The sequence below is a fragment of the Elephantulus edwardii genome, unplaced genomic scaffold (assembly GCF_000299155.1).
Source record: "Elephantulus edwardii isolate Elephantulus edwardi_28Jun2011 unplaced genomic scaffold, EleEdw1.0 scaffold00130, whole genome shotgun sequence".
In the NCBI taxonomy this organism is placed as follows: domain Eukaryota; kingdom Metazoa; phylum Chordata; class Mammalia; order Macroscelidea; family Macroscelididae; genus Elephantulus; species Elephantulus edwardii.
The window spans coordinates 9,635,210-9,650,238 of record NW_006399880.1 but is presented as its reverse complement, the minus strand read 5'-3'; the positions used below and the strand labels follow the sequence as shown (position 1 = coordinate 9,650,238).

General features: G+C 41.7%; 1 protein-coding gene across 1 annotated transcript in view; it reads right to left on the bottom strand.

Annotated features, from left to right (window-relative positions):
- Nucleotides 1-15,029, bottom strand: part of PPP2R2B (protein phosphatase 2, regulatory subunit B, beta) — a 454,390-nt gene that overhangs the window by 90,560 nt on the left and 348,801 nt on the right. The window contains 1 exon segment of the mRNA XM_006893736.1: nucleotides 6,032-6,196. Within this exon segment, the coding sequence (XP_006893798.1) occupies nucleotides 6,032-6,196 (165 nt within the window).

Genomic DNA, 15,029 nt, shown 5'->3' with positions numbered 1-15,029 from the left:
GTCGCTATGAGTCGCAAGAGACTCAACGGCACATAGCAACAACAAACAACAATCGTCCACCTAAGAAGAAATGAACCATAAATATTCAGAAGTTTGAATGTTGATGAAACTCAGGAATGTTGATAAAACTCCTAAAGGTTGTGTAGTTAATTGAGTGAAACCAGTACATTGCCTGAAGCTAAAGTGCAAACTTGCTAAATCTGTAAGTAATAAAGAAAACATGAATTTTTGTCAGAACTCACTAAACAGTTGTAGAAGCATAAGAATTTTTGAGAACTAATTAAACAGTTGTAGACGGCAAAAGAAAGAGTGTGTAAATATGTGGCTGAGTAGGATAGTAAGAATGGTATTCTTTTAGAAGGAAAACAAAGTACTTTGGTCTTAAAGTACAATGTCTTTTTTTTCAGGAATCAGAGCTGCTATACATAGGGTCACTATGGATCACAGGCAACTCGATGGCCCATAATAACAAGAACAATAAGACTAAATGACTAGAAAGGAAAAACAAGAGACTGGAAAGAAAGTAGGAGGGCATGAATTTAAGACGACTAGCAAATATTGACCCCCTTTGTTATAAGGCATTTGTTTTGCCTACCTTCTGTTTCTCCTTAAATTGTTTTACACATTGCCCGTACTTAAACCTATTTTGTGGAGCAAGTAATACATTTTACAGTCTGAAAGATATATAAAAGAAAATTAAAAAAGGGGAGCAACAGTGGTTAAACTGACCAAGGCAGGAAATTCGTGGGTTAAAAGAATATGATCAGGGCAAAAAGAGTACTCTACCTTGGGATGTGCAAAACTTTGCTTTTCATGCTGACACTGCCTTCTGATAAAGATGTGCTTATGGGAAAAGGGAAGATCAGCAATAAGAAAAAAACACAGTAAAAGTACCCTGGAGTCCAGTTAACATATTTTACTGCTTAGATGAAGAAAACATTGCCAATTAAAGCTGAGGGGATGTACAGGTTGATAGGACTCACGACCATGAATTCCTTTCCCCTTACCCCTTGACTAAGGATAGTGTAGAGTAGTTCACTCCAATGCCCCACACTTTTCTGCTGGACAGAGAAGTGCAAGAAAGATCCATCTGATATAAGCAATCTGTCTTAGTCCTTGTTCCATTTCCTCTTTTGCAACCAGTTTGAATTTCCAACAGTTCTCTTTTGATATTCTGCTCCAGCCATTTTTAAATTGTCATCAGCAACATTTTAATTGCATGTTAAGTTAATAATGCTGTTTGATAATTTCTACCTTCTGTTGGATCACCTTTTATTTTGAATGGGCAAAAATATGGATCTTTCAGTCAGGTGACCAGGTAGCTCTCTTCCAAGTTTCTTGGCATATGTTCATGAGCACATTAAATGCTGTATCTGTTTGCTGAAATGGCTCATTTGGTATCCCTTCAACTGGTGAGGCCTGGTTTTTCACTGATGCTTTTGGTGCATCTTGGATTTCTTCCTTCAGTATCTTTGGTTCTTGATTATATTATTACCTCCCAAAATGGTTGAATAGTGATCAATTATTTTTGTTTCATGGCTTTCCATCTTCTTTTGTCATTCAATATTTGGACATAGAATCATTCACTATTGTAATTCAAGCGTTAATTTTTTTTTCTTCAAAGTTCTTTCAACTTAAGAAATGCGGAGCATGTTGTTCTGTTTTGATTTCCTAACTCCAAGTCCTTGTACATTTCTTCATAATTATTTGTTCTTTGAATTGTATTAAATCTGAGCAAGTTGTTGGTCATAAAAATTTATTATTCAATCTCTAATATCTTTTTCACGTTGAGGACTTTCCCTCATAGGGCCGCTATGAGTTGCCTGCGACTCAACGGCACTTAGCAAGTATCTTTTTCTATCACCAAGAGCATATTTTTCCAAGTACAGTCTTTTCTTACTTCCAAATTTTGAATTCCAATCAACAGTTTTTGTTAATGCACATTGCTCACATATTTGATCAATCTCAGTCTGCAGAAGTTTTAAACATATTCAGTCATTAAAAAGAGAAACCAAATTAGCTGCTGTGAGAAGATTATGACTCATGACAATAGGCGCTCTGTGGTGCTTCCAATGGCTGTGATCTTTGGCAAGTAGAGTTTTGGCTTTTGTTGTGCAACACCTCTGGATGGCTTTAAACAGACCACCTTCTCATTAATAGCTGAGTACTTAATTAAATATGTCACTAATGGACAGGATGGAACACTTACCTACTGCTGGTAGGACTGTAAAATGCTGTGAACTCGGGGGGAAAGTTGACTATTTTTTAAAAAGTTAAACACAGAATTACCATGTTGCTTTGTTGTTGTTATGTACTGTCAAGTTGAGCACGACTCATAGTAACACTGTGAACAAAAGCTCTGAACTCTGTTCCACCCTGCACCATCCTCACACTTCCTGACATATTCAAGAGCCCATCTAAGCAGTCACCGTGTCAATCACCTGGTTGAGGGTCTTCCTCTCCTTCACCGACCCTCCAATCTTCCCAGCATCATGTCCTTTTCCAGAGAATAGCACCTCATAGTAACATGTCCAAAGTATGTGAGGCGAAGCCTATCATTCTTGTCTCCAAAGAACAGTCTGGCTGCACCCTCTCCAAGACATATCTGTTCATTCTCTTGGCTGTCCATGGAATGTTCTCCAACATCACAGCTCAGAGGCGTCAATTCTTTTTCTGTTGTCCTTATTCATTGTCCAGCTCTCGAATGCATAGCTAGTATTATGAAAGACTTTGGCCAGAATCAGATGCGCCTTAGTCTTCAAACTGATATTACTACTCTTCCATAATTTGGAAAGATCCTTAACTGCAGATTTTCCTAATGCAATGCATTTCCTTATTTTTTGACTGCTAGTACCAACTGACTGGAAGAGATCTATATTTGTTCCCATTCCAAAGAAAGGTGACCCAACTGAGTGTGGAAACTACAGAACAGTGTCATTGATTTCACATGCAAGCAAGATTCTACTGAAGATTATCCAAAAATTATTAGAACAGCACATCAGCAGAGAACTTCCGGAAGTCCAGGCTGGGTTTAGAAGGGGTCATGGTACTAGGGATATTGTTGCTGATGTTAGATGGATCTTGGCTGAAAGCAGAGAATACCAGAAGAATGTCTATCTGTGTTTCATTGATTATGCAAAGGCATTTGACTGTGTGGATCATAACAAACTGTGGCTGACTCTGAGAAGAATGGGAATCCCAGAACATTTAATTGTGCTAATGCAAAACCTATACTTGGACCAAGAGGCAGTAGTCAGAACAGAGCAGGGTAACACTGCATGGTTCAAAATTGGGAAGGGTGTACACCAAGGATGCATCCTGTCTCCATACCTTTTCAACATGTATGCAGAGCAGATTATCCGAGAGGCTGGGCTCTATGAGGAGAATTGTGGCATCAGGATTGGTGGAAGATCTATTAACAATCTGCATTATGCAGACGACACAACCCTGCTTGCTGAAACTGAGGAGGACCTCATGCACTTGCTGCGAAGGGTCAAGGATTGCAGCCTTCAGTATGGACTGAGGCTCAATGTCAAGAAGACAAAGATTCTCACCACTGGACCAATTGGCAGCATCAGGATGGATGGCGAAGAGATTGAGATTGTTCACAGCTTCAGTTTGCTTGGCTCCACGGTCAACACTCTTGGCACCAGCAGTCAGGAAATCAAAAAGCGTATCGCGATGGGAAAGTCTGCTGTGAGGGACCTCTCTAAAGTATTCAGGAGCAACGTTGTCTCTCTTGAGACTAAGGTGCGCTTGATACAGGCCATGGTATTTGCAATCGCTTGTTATGCATCAGAGAGTTGGAAATGACTAGGGAGGACAGAAGGAGAGTGGATGCTTTTGAGCTGTGGTGCTGGAGAAGGGTGCTGAATGTACCATGGACTGCCAGAAAAACAAACAGATTCATCTTGGAGAGGATTAAACCAGGCTACTCCTTGGAGGCAAGGATTCTGGGGCTTCGTCTGACATACTTTGGACATGTTGCCAGGAGGGACGGGTCCTTGGAGAGGGACATCATGCTTGGGAGGGTGGAGGGACAGCGCAGGAGGGGAAGACCCTCTATGAGATGGATTGATTCAGTGACTGGGGTAATGGGGATGGGTGTGTCAGAGGCAGTGCGGTTGGTGCAGGATAGAGCAGGGTTTAGGGCTGTTGTGCATAGGGTCGCTATGAGTCGCAAACGACTCGACGGCACATAACAACAACAACAACAACAACAGTACCAAAGGTATTAATTGTGGATCCAAACAAAATGAAATTGGTGACAGTTTCAAGCTCCTCTCCATCCATCATGACACTGCCTATTGGTCCAGTAGGAAGAATATTTGTTTTCCTGACAATGAGATACAATCCATACCAAAGGCTGCATTCCTTAATCTTCTGCAACAAGTGTTTCAAGCCTTCCTCACTTTCAGCAAGCAAGGTTGTGCAATCTATATAATGCAGGTATGATCTAGAAATTTCATTCCTAGATGTATTACAAAGAACTAAAAGTGAGAATATAAAAGATCTTTGCAAAAAACCCCAAAAACAACAAAAATGAAAAAAACACCCCCCACACACAAAAAGATCTTTGCACACCAATGTTAACTGCAGAATACTGCACAACAACCAAAAAGAAAAACAAATTAAAAAGAAACTAAATTGTCACTCAGAGAGGAATGGGTACATAAAATATGGTATAGATGTACAATAGAGTATTACTCAGCCTTAAAAGAAAGCGATGATACATGCTACAGCATGGATAAACTCTGAAAACATTAAATTGAGTGAAATAATTTGGTTAAAAGGAATAACTATGATATGATCTCTCTTACATGAAATATCTAGGAGAGATTAAAACTTATTAATTATTATCAAGACTGGGGAGGAGGTACCAGAAAAATGTGACTTACTGGTAGGAGACACTGAGCTTCTCTTAAAAGTGATGGAAATATTTGGAAATACATAGTCATAATGGTTGAACAACATGATAAACATAACTATTGTCACTAATTTGTACACATAAGGAATCTTGGACAGTGATGTTGCATACATGTTTATCTCCATTAAGAACAATTAATGTTTTAAAATAGAGAAATATCCAACACTCCAGTGTGACCTGAAGGCAGTTAGTATGGTTGTACTTTCCCCCTGATGGGGTTCCAATGCTCACTAGATCACTAGGACACTGCTTTGCACAGCTGCACTCTCCCCAAGAAGTCGCTGAGCCCTACCCCTCCCTGCCACTCAATTCTTTGCCTTTCACACAAGCCATCAGTAAGTCCTGTTAACTGTGCTGCCAAGAGACGTCTAGCATTCATCTGTGCCTCTTTGTTTCCACATCACTGCACTTGTTCAGGTCACCCTCCACTCTTGCCTGGATACAGCAAAAATCACTTAGTGACCTTCCACATATGCTCCCCAGACTCATTCTCCCCACAAGCAGTGTGAGTGATCTTAAAATGTAGCTTGAATCATGTCATACTGTTATATTAACTCTTCACGGACAGTGATCATGTCTTTTTCATGACTTTTACCACTGTCATTGAGTCAGTTTTTTCCGAGGAGTCACTGGTGGATCTGAACTTCCAACCTCTGGTTAACAATCTACCATACAATATGCTACACCACTGGAGCTCCTTATGCATTCCATGGTCCTAAACAAACACTGGGGGGCTCTGTTGGCAGAGGTTGGACTGGTAACTCAAAGACCACGTCTCTCTGGTGATTTGAGTCCACAAGCATCTCTGAGGAAGAAAGATGACTAATCTCTCTAGTGATTTACTCTCAGTGATCTGCTGGAAGGTCAGCTCTGAGTGGGTTTTGACTTGATGGGAATGAGGGAGGTGGGGTAGGGAAAGCAAACATTTGTAGAATTTCACAGGAGGTTTCAACTTTTTAAAACATTGAGCTGATGCCTAATTCAGTTCCATAGGTATGTTTCACACAGGAAAGATATACAACAGTCTTTGAGTCCCACAACCCCTACCCATATACCAGAAGCCAATGGCCCATCCATTCCCATCTCCCCTGCATTGTGACTCACATTTGGTGTGCCTGTCACACAGAGCAGATGCCCTCATGTCACACAGCCGGATCGTCCCTTTGCTGCTGCTGTACACAAAGGTGTTGCAGTGGTGGGGGTGGAACTCCGCTGCGGTGATCACCTCGGTGAGCTCCTCCATGTTGGCCGGCTTAATGTCGACGATATCTGGCACAGACGAGTCAAGGAGGGAACCCGGGAGAACAGGAAGACATGGGGACGGGGTGACAAAAACATCTTACAACTATGTAAGACCTCAGCACATGGTGAATTCTCATATCTCTGTGAACAAATAAGCAGTCTTTATCTCTCCTTAGCTGACAAAGATTAGGGAATTTAAGGAAACAGTCCCTGGCTCCCCAGAGGTCAGAGGCAGGATTAGAACTCATGTCTCCCTGACTCCTTAGTGTTTTCAGTTCGGAAGAAGTCTTCTTCTAAAATAGGAAGAAAATGTTTTATTCACCATCAAAGTTATTTGTGCACATGGTCATGCTAACATGTGCCAAAGGGCAAAGACTTTTCATTTTCTAGTTTAAAATAGTGATTAAGGAACTAGTCCCTTTCCAACTGAATGATTCAACTTTCTTGGGTCCTTAACTCTCCAATTCTGGATTGATACATGCAACTGACAGTAGACGACAAATCCTTTTTCCTGAGAGGATTCTGAGATAATTTTGAATAATAATGTTGATAATAATGTTATGTGCCATTCTGAATTGGAACTGACTAAAATAGCTGACACTCCAGTTTTCAGAGGCTATACATGGCCAAGGAGGAGGCTGCTCATATTTCTCCCATAGAGCAGTTAGTGTATTCAAATACATACCTTTGAGTTAGCAGTCCAGCTCCTTACCACTTGATAACAAGAGCTGCTACCAATTATTGAGGGAGCTTAGGTGGTATAGTCCATAGGGAGCGGTGCGCTAACCCAAAGACTGTACCTCTCTGGAGGTCTGAATCCACCACCAGCTCCGAAGGAGAAAGATGTGCTGTATTCTGTGCGATTTACAGTTTTAGAAACCTAGTGGAAGTTCGGTTATGAGTCAGTTGTGACTTGACAGCAATGGGAAGACCATCTATTGAGCACTTACTGTACGTCAATCACCATGGTAAACACATTACACAATAGATCTCATTTAATCATTATGGCAACTCTTTCCTCATCTTTACTTGTCAGGGTGGTATATAGAGAGGCTCAGAGTGCATCGAGTAATTTGCCTGAAGTCACATTTCTAAAGACTTATAACACTAGGATTTCATCCCTGGTGCATAATCTGCATTCTTTAGCATTTATTATGCAACATTTCACTTTCTTGAGATATCCAGGACCTCAAATCTCCACACATTGGGATTTGCTTTAGGTCTTGAGTGGAAGCTGCAGAATCAGGAAAAAGCCATTGAATTACACAGAGGTTCCCATGGATTGTTTTCCTTTCTGATCAAGAACTATTCTGCCTCTTTTTTAAAAAGACTACAATTTTCCTATATTAGAATGAGCTGTTTGGTCTTTCATTTTTGCAGATGCTCAGCTGAAGAAACACCTTCTTTAGGGCCTCTGGCAGGAGCTATTCCTCTAGGTGGAGAGGTGGCTTTGCATTCATCCTTTGCAGCTGCACTGAGAGCCCAGGGATCAAGATGTAGTTTGGGTCTCCTGGGGCTGGGATGCTGCCTGAGAACCTTCCTGTAAAGAAACAGACCTCTTGATGCAGATGCTGTCACACAGAGAAGCCAATCAAAGGGATCCCTACTTTCCCGAATTTCACTGCTTATGAGCTACCTTTGTGTATTGTTGTTGTTGTTGTGTAATGTAGGTTCAGAACCAACCTATAGCTGACCCTCCCACAGGTTTTCAGAGACAGTTAATTGCACAGGAGGAGATTGCCTATCCTTCTCCTGCGGAGCCCTTGATGGCCCTTGGAATTGCAGGGCAGCTCCTTGCCACCGGTGTGTGTGTGTGTGTATCTATATATTATCTCTCTCTATCATCTATATCTATCTATCTATCTATCTATCTATCTATCTATCTATCTATCTATCTATCATCTATCTATCTATCTATCTATCTATCTATCATCTATCTATATCTATCTATCTATCTATCTATCTATCTATCTATCTATCTATCTATCTATCTATCTATCTATCTCTATCATCAAAGTATGGCCAATAACCCTCATGCACATGATTTATCTGCCTGTGGAGGAGCGTGTGTTGCTATAGAACTGAACAAGCTTCAGTGGAGTTTCCAGAATAAGATGAACTAGAAAGAAAGGACTTGTAATCCACTTCTAAAAATCAACAGTGACAACAGGTCAGAATAGTCTGTTCCACATGGAATCCTGGGGACGGCAGCATTTCAGTCCATCGTGTATTTGGCTGCCTTGAGTTGGGGGCTGACTGAATGGCAGCTAACAATAACAGCAATATTTTTTGCTGAATGTTTTTCTTCAAATCAAGCTTAAATGGGATCAATATTTTTTTTACTGCTCTCATGTAAGAAGTAAACTAGTAAATATGAAACCCTTTATTTAATGTGTAAGTTACATTTCTTTTTCATGAAGTAGCTACACTCATTTTACATTAAGTAAATGCATCATGATCCAAACAAACATGTGTGTGTGAGTGAGAGAGAGAGAGAAAGAGAGCACGCACGAATGAGCTGAAGTACTACATTTTGGAAAATGCAACATTAAGTCAACAAGCATGTACTTGAATAGAGTCTCTTTTAGATAGCCATGCGTCAGACAGAGATGCATCAGAAAGGGAAATATTACATTTGTGGAAAGACTCGGTGGAGAAGCTCAATGTCAGCAGTGAAAACCAGGCCTGGTGCTGATTGTGGGACAGACCACCAACTACTCATATGCAAGTTCAAGCTGAAGTTGAGGAAAATTAAATCAAGTCCATGGGAACCAAAATTTGATCTTCAGTCTATCCCACTCGAATTTCAAAACCATCTCAGAAACAGGTTTGAGGCCTTGAGCACCAATGAGCATAGACCAAATGATCTCTGGGAGGATATCAAGAAAATCGTACATGAAGAATGCAAAAGATCATTGCAAAGGCTGAAAAAGAAGAAAGGACCAAGATGGATGTCCGATGAGACTCTGAATATTGCATTAGAGCGCTGAGAAGCCAAAGCTAAAGGAAGAAACCAAGAAATCAAAGAGCTAAACAGAAAATTTCAAAAGGCAGCCCAGGACGATAAAGCAAGATACTATAATGAAATGTGCAGAGACCTGGAGTCAGAAAATCAAAAAGGATGAACTCGTTCAGCGTTTCTTAAGCTGAAGGAGCTGAAAAACAAATTCAAACCATGGGTGACAATACTTAAGGATACTTTGGACAGTATATAAATGATCCAGAAAGTATCAAGAGAAGATGGAAGGAATACACAGAGTCACTGTATCAGAAGGACTTGGCTGACACAGAAGAATTTCATGAAATGACATATGAGCAAGAGCCTATGGTGGTGAAAGAGGAAGTTCAAATTGCTCTGAGGGAATTGGCAAGAAACAAGGCTCCAGGAGTTGACTGGATACCAATTGACATATTTCAACAAACAGACACTGGTCTGGATGTGCTCACTAAGTCGTGCCAAGAAATCTGGAGAACAGCCAGCTGGCCCACTGACTGGAAAAGATCGATATTTGTTCCCTTTCCAAGGAAAGGTGACCCAACAGAGTGTGTAAATCATCGAACAATATCATTGATATCACATGCAAGCAAGTTTCTGCTGAAAATGATCCAAAAACATTTGGAACAATATGTCAACAGAGAACTGCCAGATGTGCAGGCTGGATTTAGAAGAAGTCTTGGTACTAGGGATATTATAGCTAATGCCAGATGGATCTTAGCAGAAAGCAAAGAATACCAGAAGAATGTCTATCTGTGCTTCATTGACTATGCAAAGGCTTTTGACTGTGTGGATCACAACAAGCTGTGGCTGACTCTTAGAAGAATGGGAATCCCAGAACATTTGATTGTGCTAATGCGAAACTTATACTTGGACCAAGAGGCAGTTGTCAGAACAGAACAAGGAGACACTACATGGTTCCAAATCAAGAAGGGGGTTCGTCAGGGATGTATTCTGTCTCCATACCTTTTCAATCTGTATGCAGAACAGATCATCCGAGATGCTGGGCTATACGAAGAGGAATGTGGCATCAGGATTGGTGGAAGAATCATCAAAAACCTGCGTTATGCAGATGACACAACCCTGCTTGCTGAAACTGAGGAGGACCTGAGGCGCTTGCTGCAGAAGATCAAGGACTACAGCCTCCTATATGGACTGAAGGTAAACATCAAGAAAACAAAGATTCTAACCACTGGGCCAATTGGCAGCATCAGCATGGATGGTGAAGAGATTGAGATAGTTAATAGTTTTAATCTACTTGGCTCCACAGTCAACACTCTTGGTAACAGCAGCCAGGAAATCAGGAGACAAATTGCATTGGGAAAGTCGGCTGTGAGGGACCTCTCAAGAGTACTGAAGAGCAACGATATCAGGCTGGAGACTAAGGTGTGCCTGATCCGGGCCATAGTCTTCGCAATTATGTGCTATGCATCAGAGAGCTGGACAGTGAATAGGGTTGATAGAAAGAGGATTGATGCCTTTGAGCTGTGGTGCTGGAGAAGAGTGTTGAATATACCATGGACTACTAGGAGAACAAACAGCTTTGTCCTGGAGAGGGTGAAGCCAGAGTGTTCCCTGGAGTCAAGGATTCTGAAGCTTTGTCTGACATATTTTGGGCATGTTGCAAGGAGGGACTGGTCCTTGGAGAGGGACATCATGTTTGGCAGAGTGGAGGGGAAGCGAAGGAGAGGAAGACCTTTGGTGAGATGGATCGATTCTGTGACTGGAGCGGTGGGAATAAGTGCGTTTGATATGGCTAGGTTGGCACAGGATAGAATAGCATTTAGAGCTCTTGTACATAGGGTCGCTAAGAGTCACAAGCAACTTGATGGCACATAACAACAACAACAACAACTACAATTTCATCACTAGGGCCAAATGAAAGTTTTACGGGTTTCCAGGGTACACATATTTCCCCAGATTCACAAAACAGTACCTTTCAGCTCAAATGCTGCTGGTATTATTGCAGGTAGCACCACGCACTGGGAACAAGGGTCTATGTCAATCTGGAGGAGGCTCCTTACTGAGCTCTGCTGTCCTTTTCAGCTTTCACACCTGTTCCGTGGGCTCTGTGGTCCTGGCATGGGGTGGGATCAGCAGAGGTTAGCCCACAGCTGTCAGATTCTATCACCACCAGAAGGAGCCTTCACACCCTCCTGTGCCAGCATGTTTCTATTTTCACCAAAATAGGAAAGCAAATCTGGTGTCAGTTTTTTCAACCTCTACCAGCAGAGCTCTAAAAACAAGCTGAACTGGAAGGGAACTTCTCTGTGTGGGAGGAGGAGGTGCTATATCTGCAGTTATTCCCCCCCCCACACCTAAAAATAAATCCTAAAGTCAGAACGTGTAAAAAGGAGGTGTCTAAACATATCTGTGAAACCAGGAACATCCGCCACCATCAAGAGCACTGTCGTGGGGATGTGCCCATTGAAGGGACTTAGGGCTTTTTCTCTTGGGACTTTCCTTCCTTTCATTAATTCATCCATCCATCCATCCATCCATCCATCCATCCATCCATCCATCCATCCATCCCAGACCTCTACGCTTACCTAGCACCACTCATCCGCAAACCATGTCATTTCTTTCCCACCAGTTCTGGGTCACCTTTTTGACTGGAGTGTTTGTTTAACAAGTAGGGTTCAGGGATAAGAGCAGCACTCTACCCAGTTTAATAGCTTTGAAGATAAGGATGAAGATGAGGATAACATTGACTGATGCAGAGGGATTATTAAGTGCCCTGTACTGAGTACTTCACATGTACTGTCTAGTTTAACTGTATCTCAGCCTTATGAGGCTGGGACTATTAACATCCCCTCTTCATAGCATTGAGATCTCTGATGCCTTAGTGGTAACAATTTGAGTTACCAACACAAAGGAATGCAGTTCAAATCCACCAGCTACTCCAGAGGAGAAAGATGGACAAACTACGCCCAGGTGATTTATTGCTTCTGAAAACCTGCTGGAGAGTCTGCTATGAGTCTTTTCCGCTTCAATAGTACTCACCAAAAACTTCATAGCATTGCTGCTGTTGTTGTTGTTCATTGCCTTTGATTAGAGCATGACTCATAGTGACCCTATGAACAAAATGTCTGAAACCCCTCTACAACTATCAGCAACAAATATATCTTGGAGACATATTTTGGGCATGTTGTTAGGAAGGGATAGTCTTTGGATAAAGACATCATGCTTGGAAGGGTGGAGGGTCAATGTGAAAGAGGAAGACCCTCAACAAGATGGACTGACACAGTGACTGTCACAGTGGGGTCCCGTACATTAAAGATGATGAAGATGATGTCAGACAGCCTAGGGTTCAGATCCATCATCCACAGGGTCACGGTGAGTCACAGTTGAAAGGCTGGCACTTAACAATAACAACAACTGCATAGCTGAGGAGACCAAGGCAGGCAGTAAGATAAATTACCCAAAGTCACACAATTTGTAGGGAGCAGAGTGGAGATTTTGAACCCAAGTTTGTTCTTTTGTTCTTTATGAAATTCTGGTCCCATCAGGAATGGCTCTTATACAACCGGTCTTTCTGAATGTGGTAATTCTGGTTCTTTTGACACTCTTCCAGTAAAATCCAAAAACAAAACAAAGAAGCCACCTTAAACTAATCTCTATTGAATCAGAGATGACTTACAGCCGATTCTCTATTGGATTTCTGAAGCTATAAATTGCACAAGAAGAGACAGCCCATCTTTTTCCTGAGAATTTGCTGGTGGGTTCAAATTGCCAGAGAGGTGGAGGATCCCTCTGGTCTAGGCCACCAGGAAGTCAATTGTCGGCAGAGCTGATTGGGAGTCATGGCCATACCAAATGTGTCTGGGTAGTACTGTGCTCCACAGAGTTTTCAATAGCTGATTTTTCCAGAAGCAGGTCATGAGGATTTCTTCCAGAAACTCAAACCTTCAACATGTTACCCGTGCTTTACCTACAAATGAATCTTTGCACCACCCAGGGTCTCCACCACTTCTTTGTATCAGGGAGGACAGCTTCAACTCCTCTGCTTTGGGTTACTGGTTGGTTTTTTTTTTTCTTGTTGTTGTTTTTTCTCATTCACCTAAAGGAGGACAGTTCGAATCTACTAATTGCTCTACAGGAGAATGATGGACAATTTCCTGTGCTATTTACTACCACTGAAAACTCACTGGCAGGTCAGCTACAAGTTGGTTCTGGCTCAATGACAATGAGTGAGTGATCATTTTGGCCATTACAGTTTTTGAAACCAGAATTTTGGACATGGCATTCAACGCAGGGTGTTTGTGTTTTATGAGAGAATTATCTATCTATCTATCTATCTATCTATCTATCATCTATCTATCTATCTATCTATCTATCTATCTATCTATCTATCTATCTATTTATTTTTACCCACATGTTGGTACAGAGAGAGATCTGGCAAGGTGCTTCTTAGAGTGTTATTGAATGGAAGGTTTGTGAGTTTAAAAAAATACTCAGGAGATGCATCTAGATGCAAACACAATGTCTTAAGATGGTGATGTGGGAGGGTATTTCACATTTACATCACATAGGAACCCAGGCTTTTCCCCTCCTGCTGTTCTACAGGGACCAGAGGCCAACAGCAGCTGAGGCTTTGCCCTTCACATTGGGTGGAAGGAGAAAGGAGATGAGCAATGCATGGCTCCGTGCATTATCTTGAAAACAGAATGATACATTTTGACAGACAATTTTCTCTTCCCTGTCCTTTAGAGCTCTCTATCCCAATTATTTCTCTGTTGTCTCAAAGAACTAAATGGTGAAATCAAAACATTGCATTTGATCCACAGCTCATATCCAATGCAGACAACCAACAGATTGCTATTAAATTAACCCTGGGGCTTGACAGATCTGTTCTTTCTGACCCCAACTGCTTATGGCATTCCTTATTAATGCTGAACCCAGGCAAATTACCTCTGTTAACAAAAGGGGTTCTGCTGGTTCTCTGCTGGGACTCCGGAGGCAGCTCTGAGGACAGGAGGAGGCATAGGCAGCTTGGCAGCTGAGCTCCATGCTTAGACGACAGGAGGGAAGGCAAGGGCACCACTGTGCCAGGCAGTGGCCTAAGGCATCACTTCAAATACTAATTGGAGATGCTAGGGGGTCACCTCTTAAGGGATATGCTTCAAACAAGAAGCCAGGGCTATACATTTCATCAGCAGTGGGGTGAGGGAACACAGCAAATTAAGGCAGGATTGGGGTGGGGGGCAGTACCGTAGGAGCAGTCTAAAAATCACTTCCTCAACCCCCATTTTGAAAAACAACATCTAGTAACAATGTCTAATGTAATATTATTGCAACATGGAAAAGACTGATTGACAGTAACCTAAATATACAGAAACAGCAAAATGTTTAATATATTGTTTCTAGCTATTGTTTTTGTTGCTCATTAGACTATGGAATGAAATTACAATTCTGAGGTCTTAAAAATTCTATCTATAAAATGATGATGTTACTTCTGTCATAAATGCTTTGAAAACAATGAGCTAAGAGGCAGACTCTGAAACGTTACTGGTCATAGCTCCCTCTGAGTGGCAGGTTTAGGATTTTTAAAAATTTCCCCGTTTTCTCTTAATAATGAAAATAAACTTTTACAATGGGAACAGATTGAAGGTATTTTCTGTACTGATCAGGCGTGGTTAAAAATTGGGAAGGGTGTACACCAGGGATGTGTTCTATCTCTGTACCTTTTCAACCTGTACGCGCAGAACAGATTATCCGGGAGTCGGGGCTCTATGAGGAGAAGTGTGGCATCAGGATTGGTAGAAGATCTATTAACAATCTGCATTATGCAGATGACACAACCCTGCTTGCTGAAACTGAGGAGGACCTGAAATGCTTTCTGCAGAGGGTCAAGGACTGCAGCCT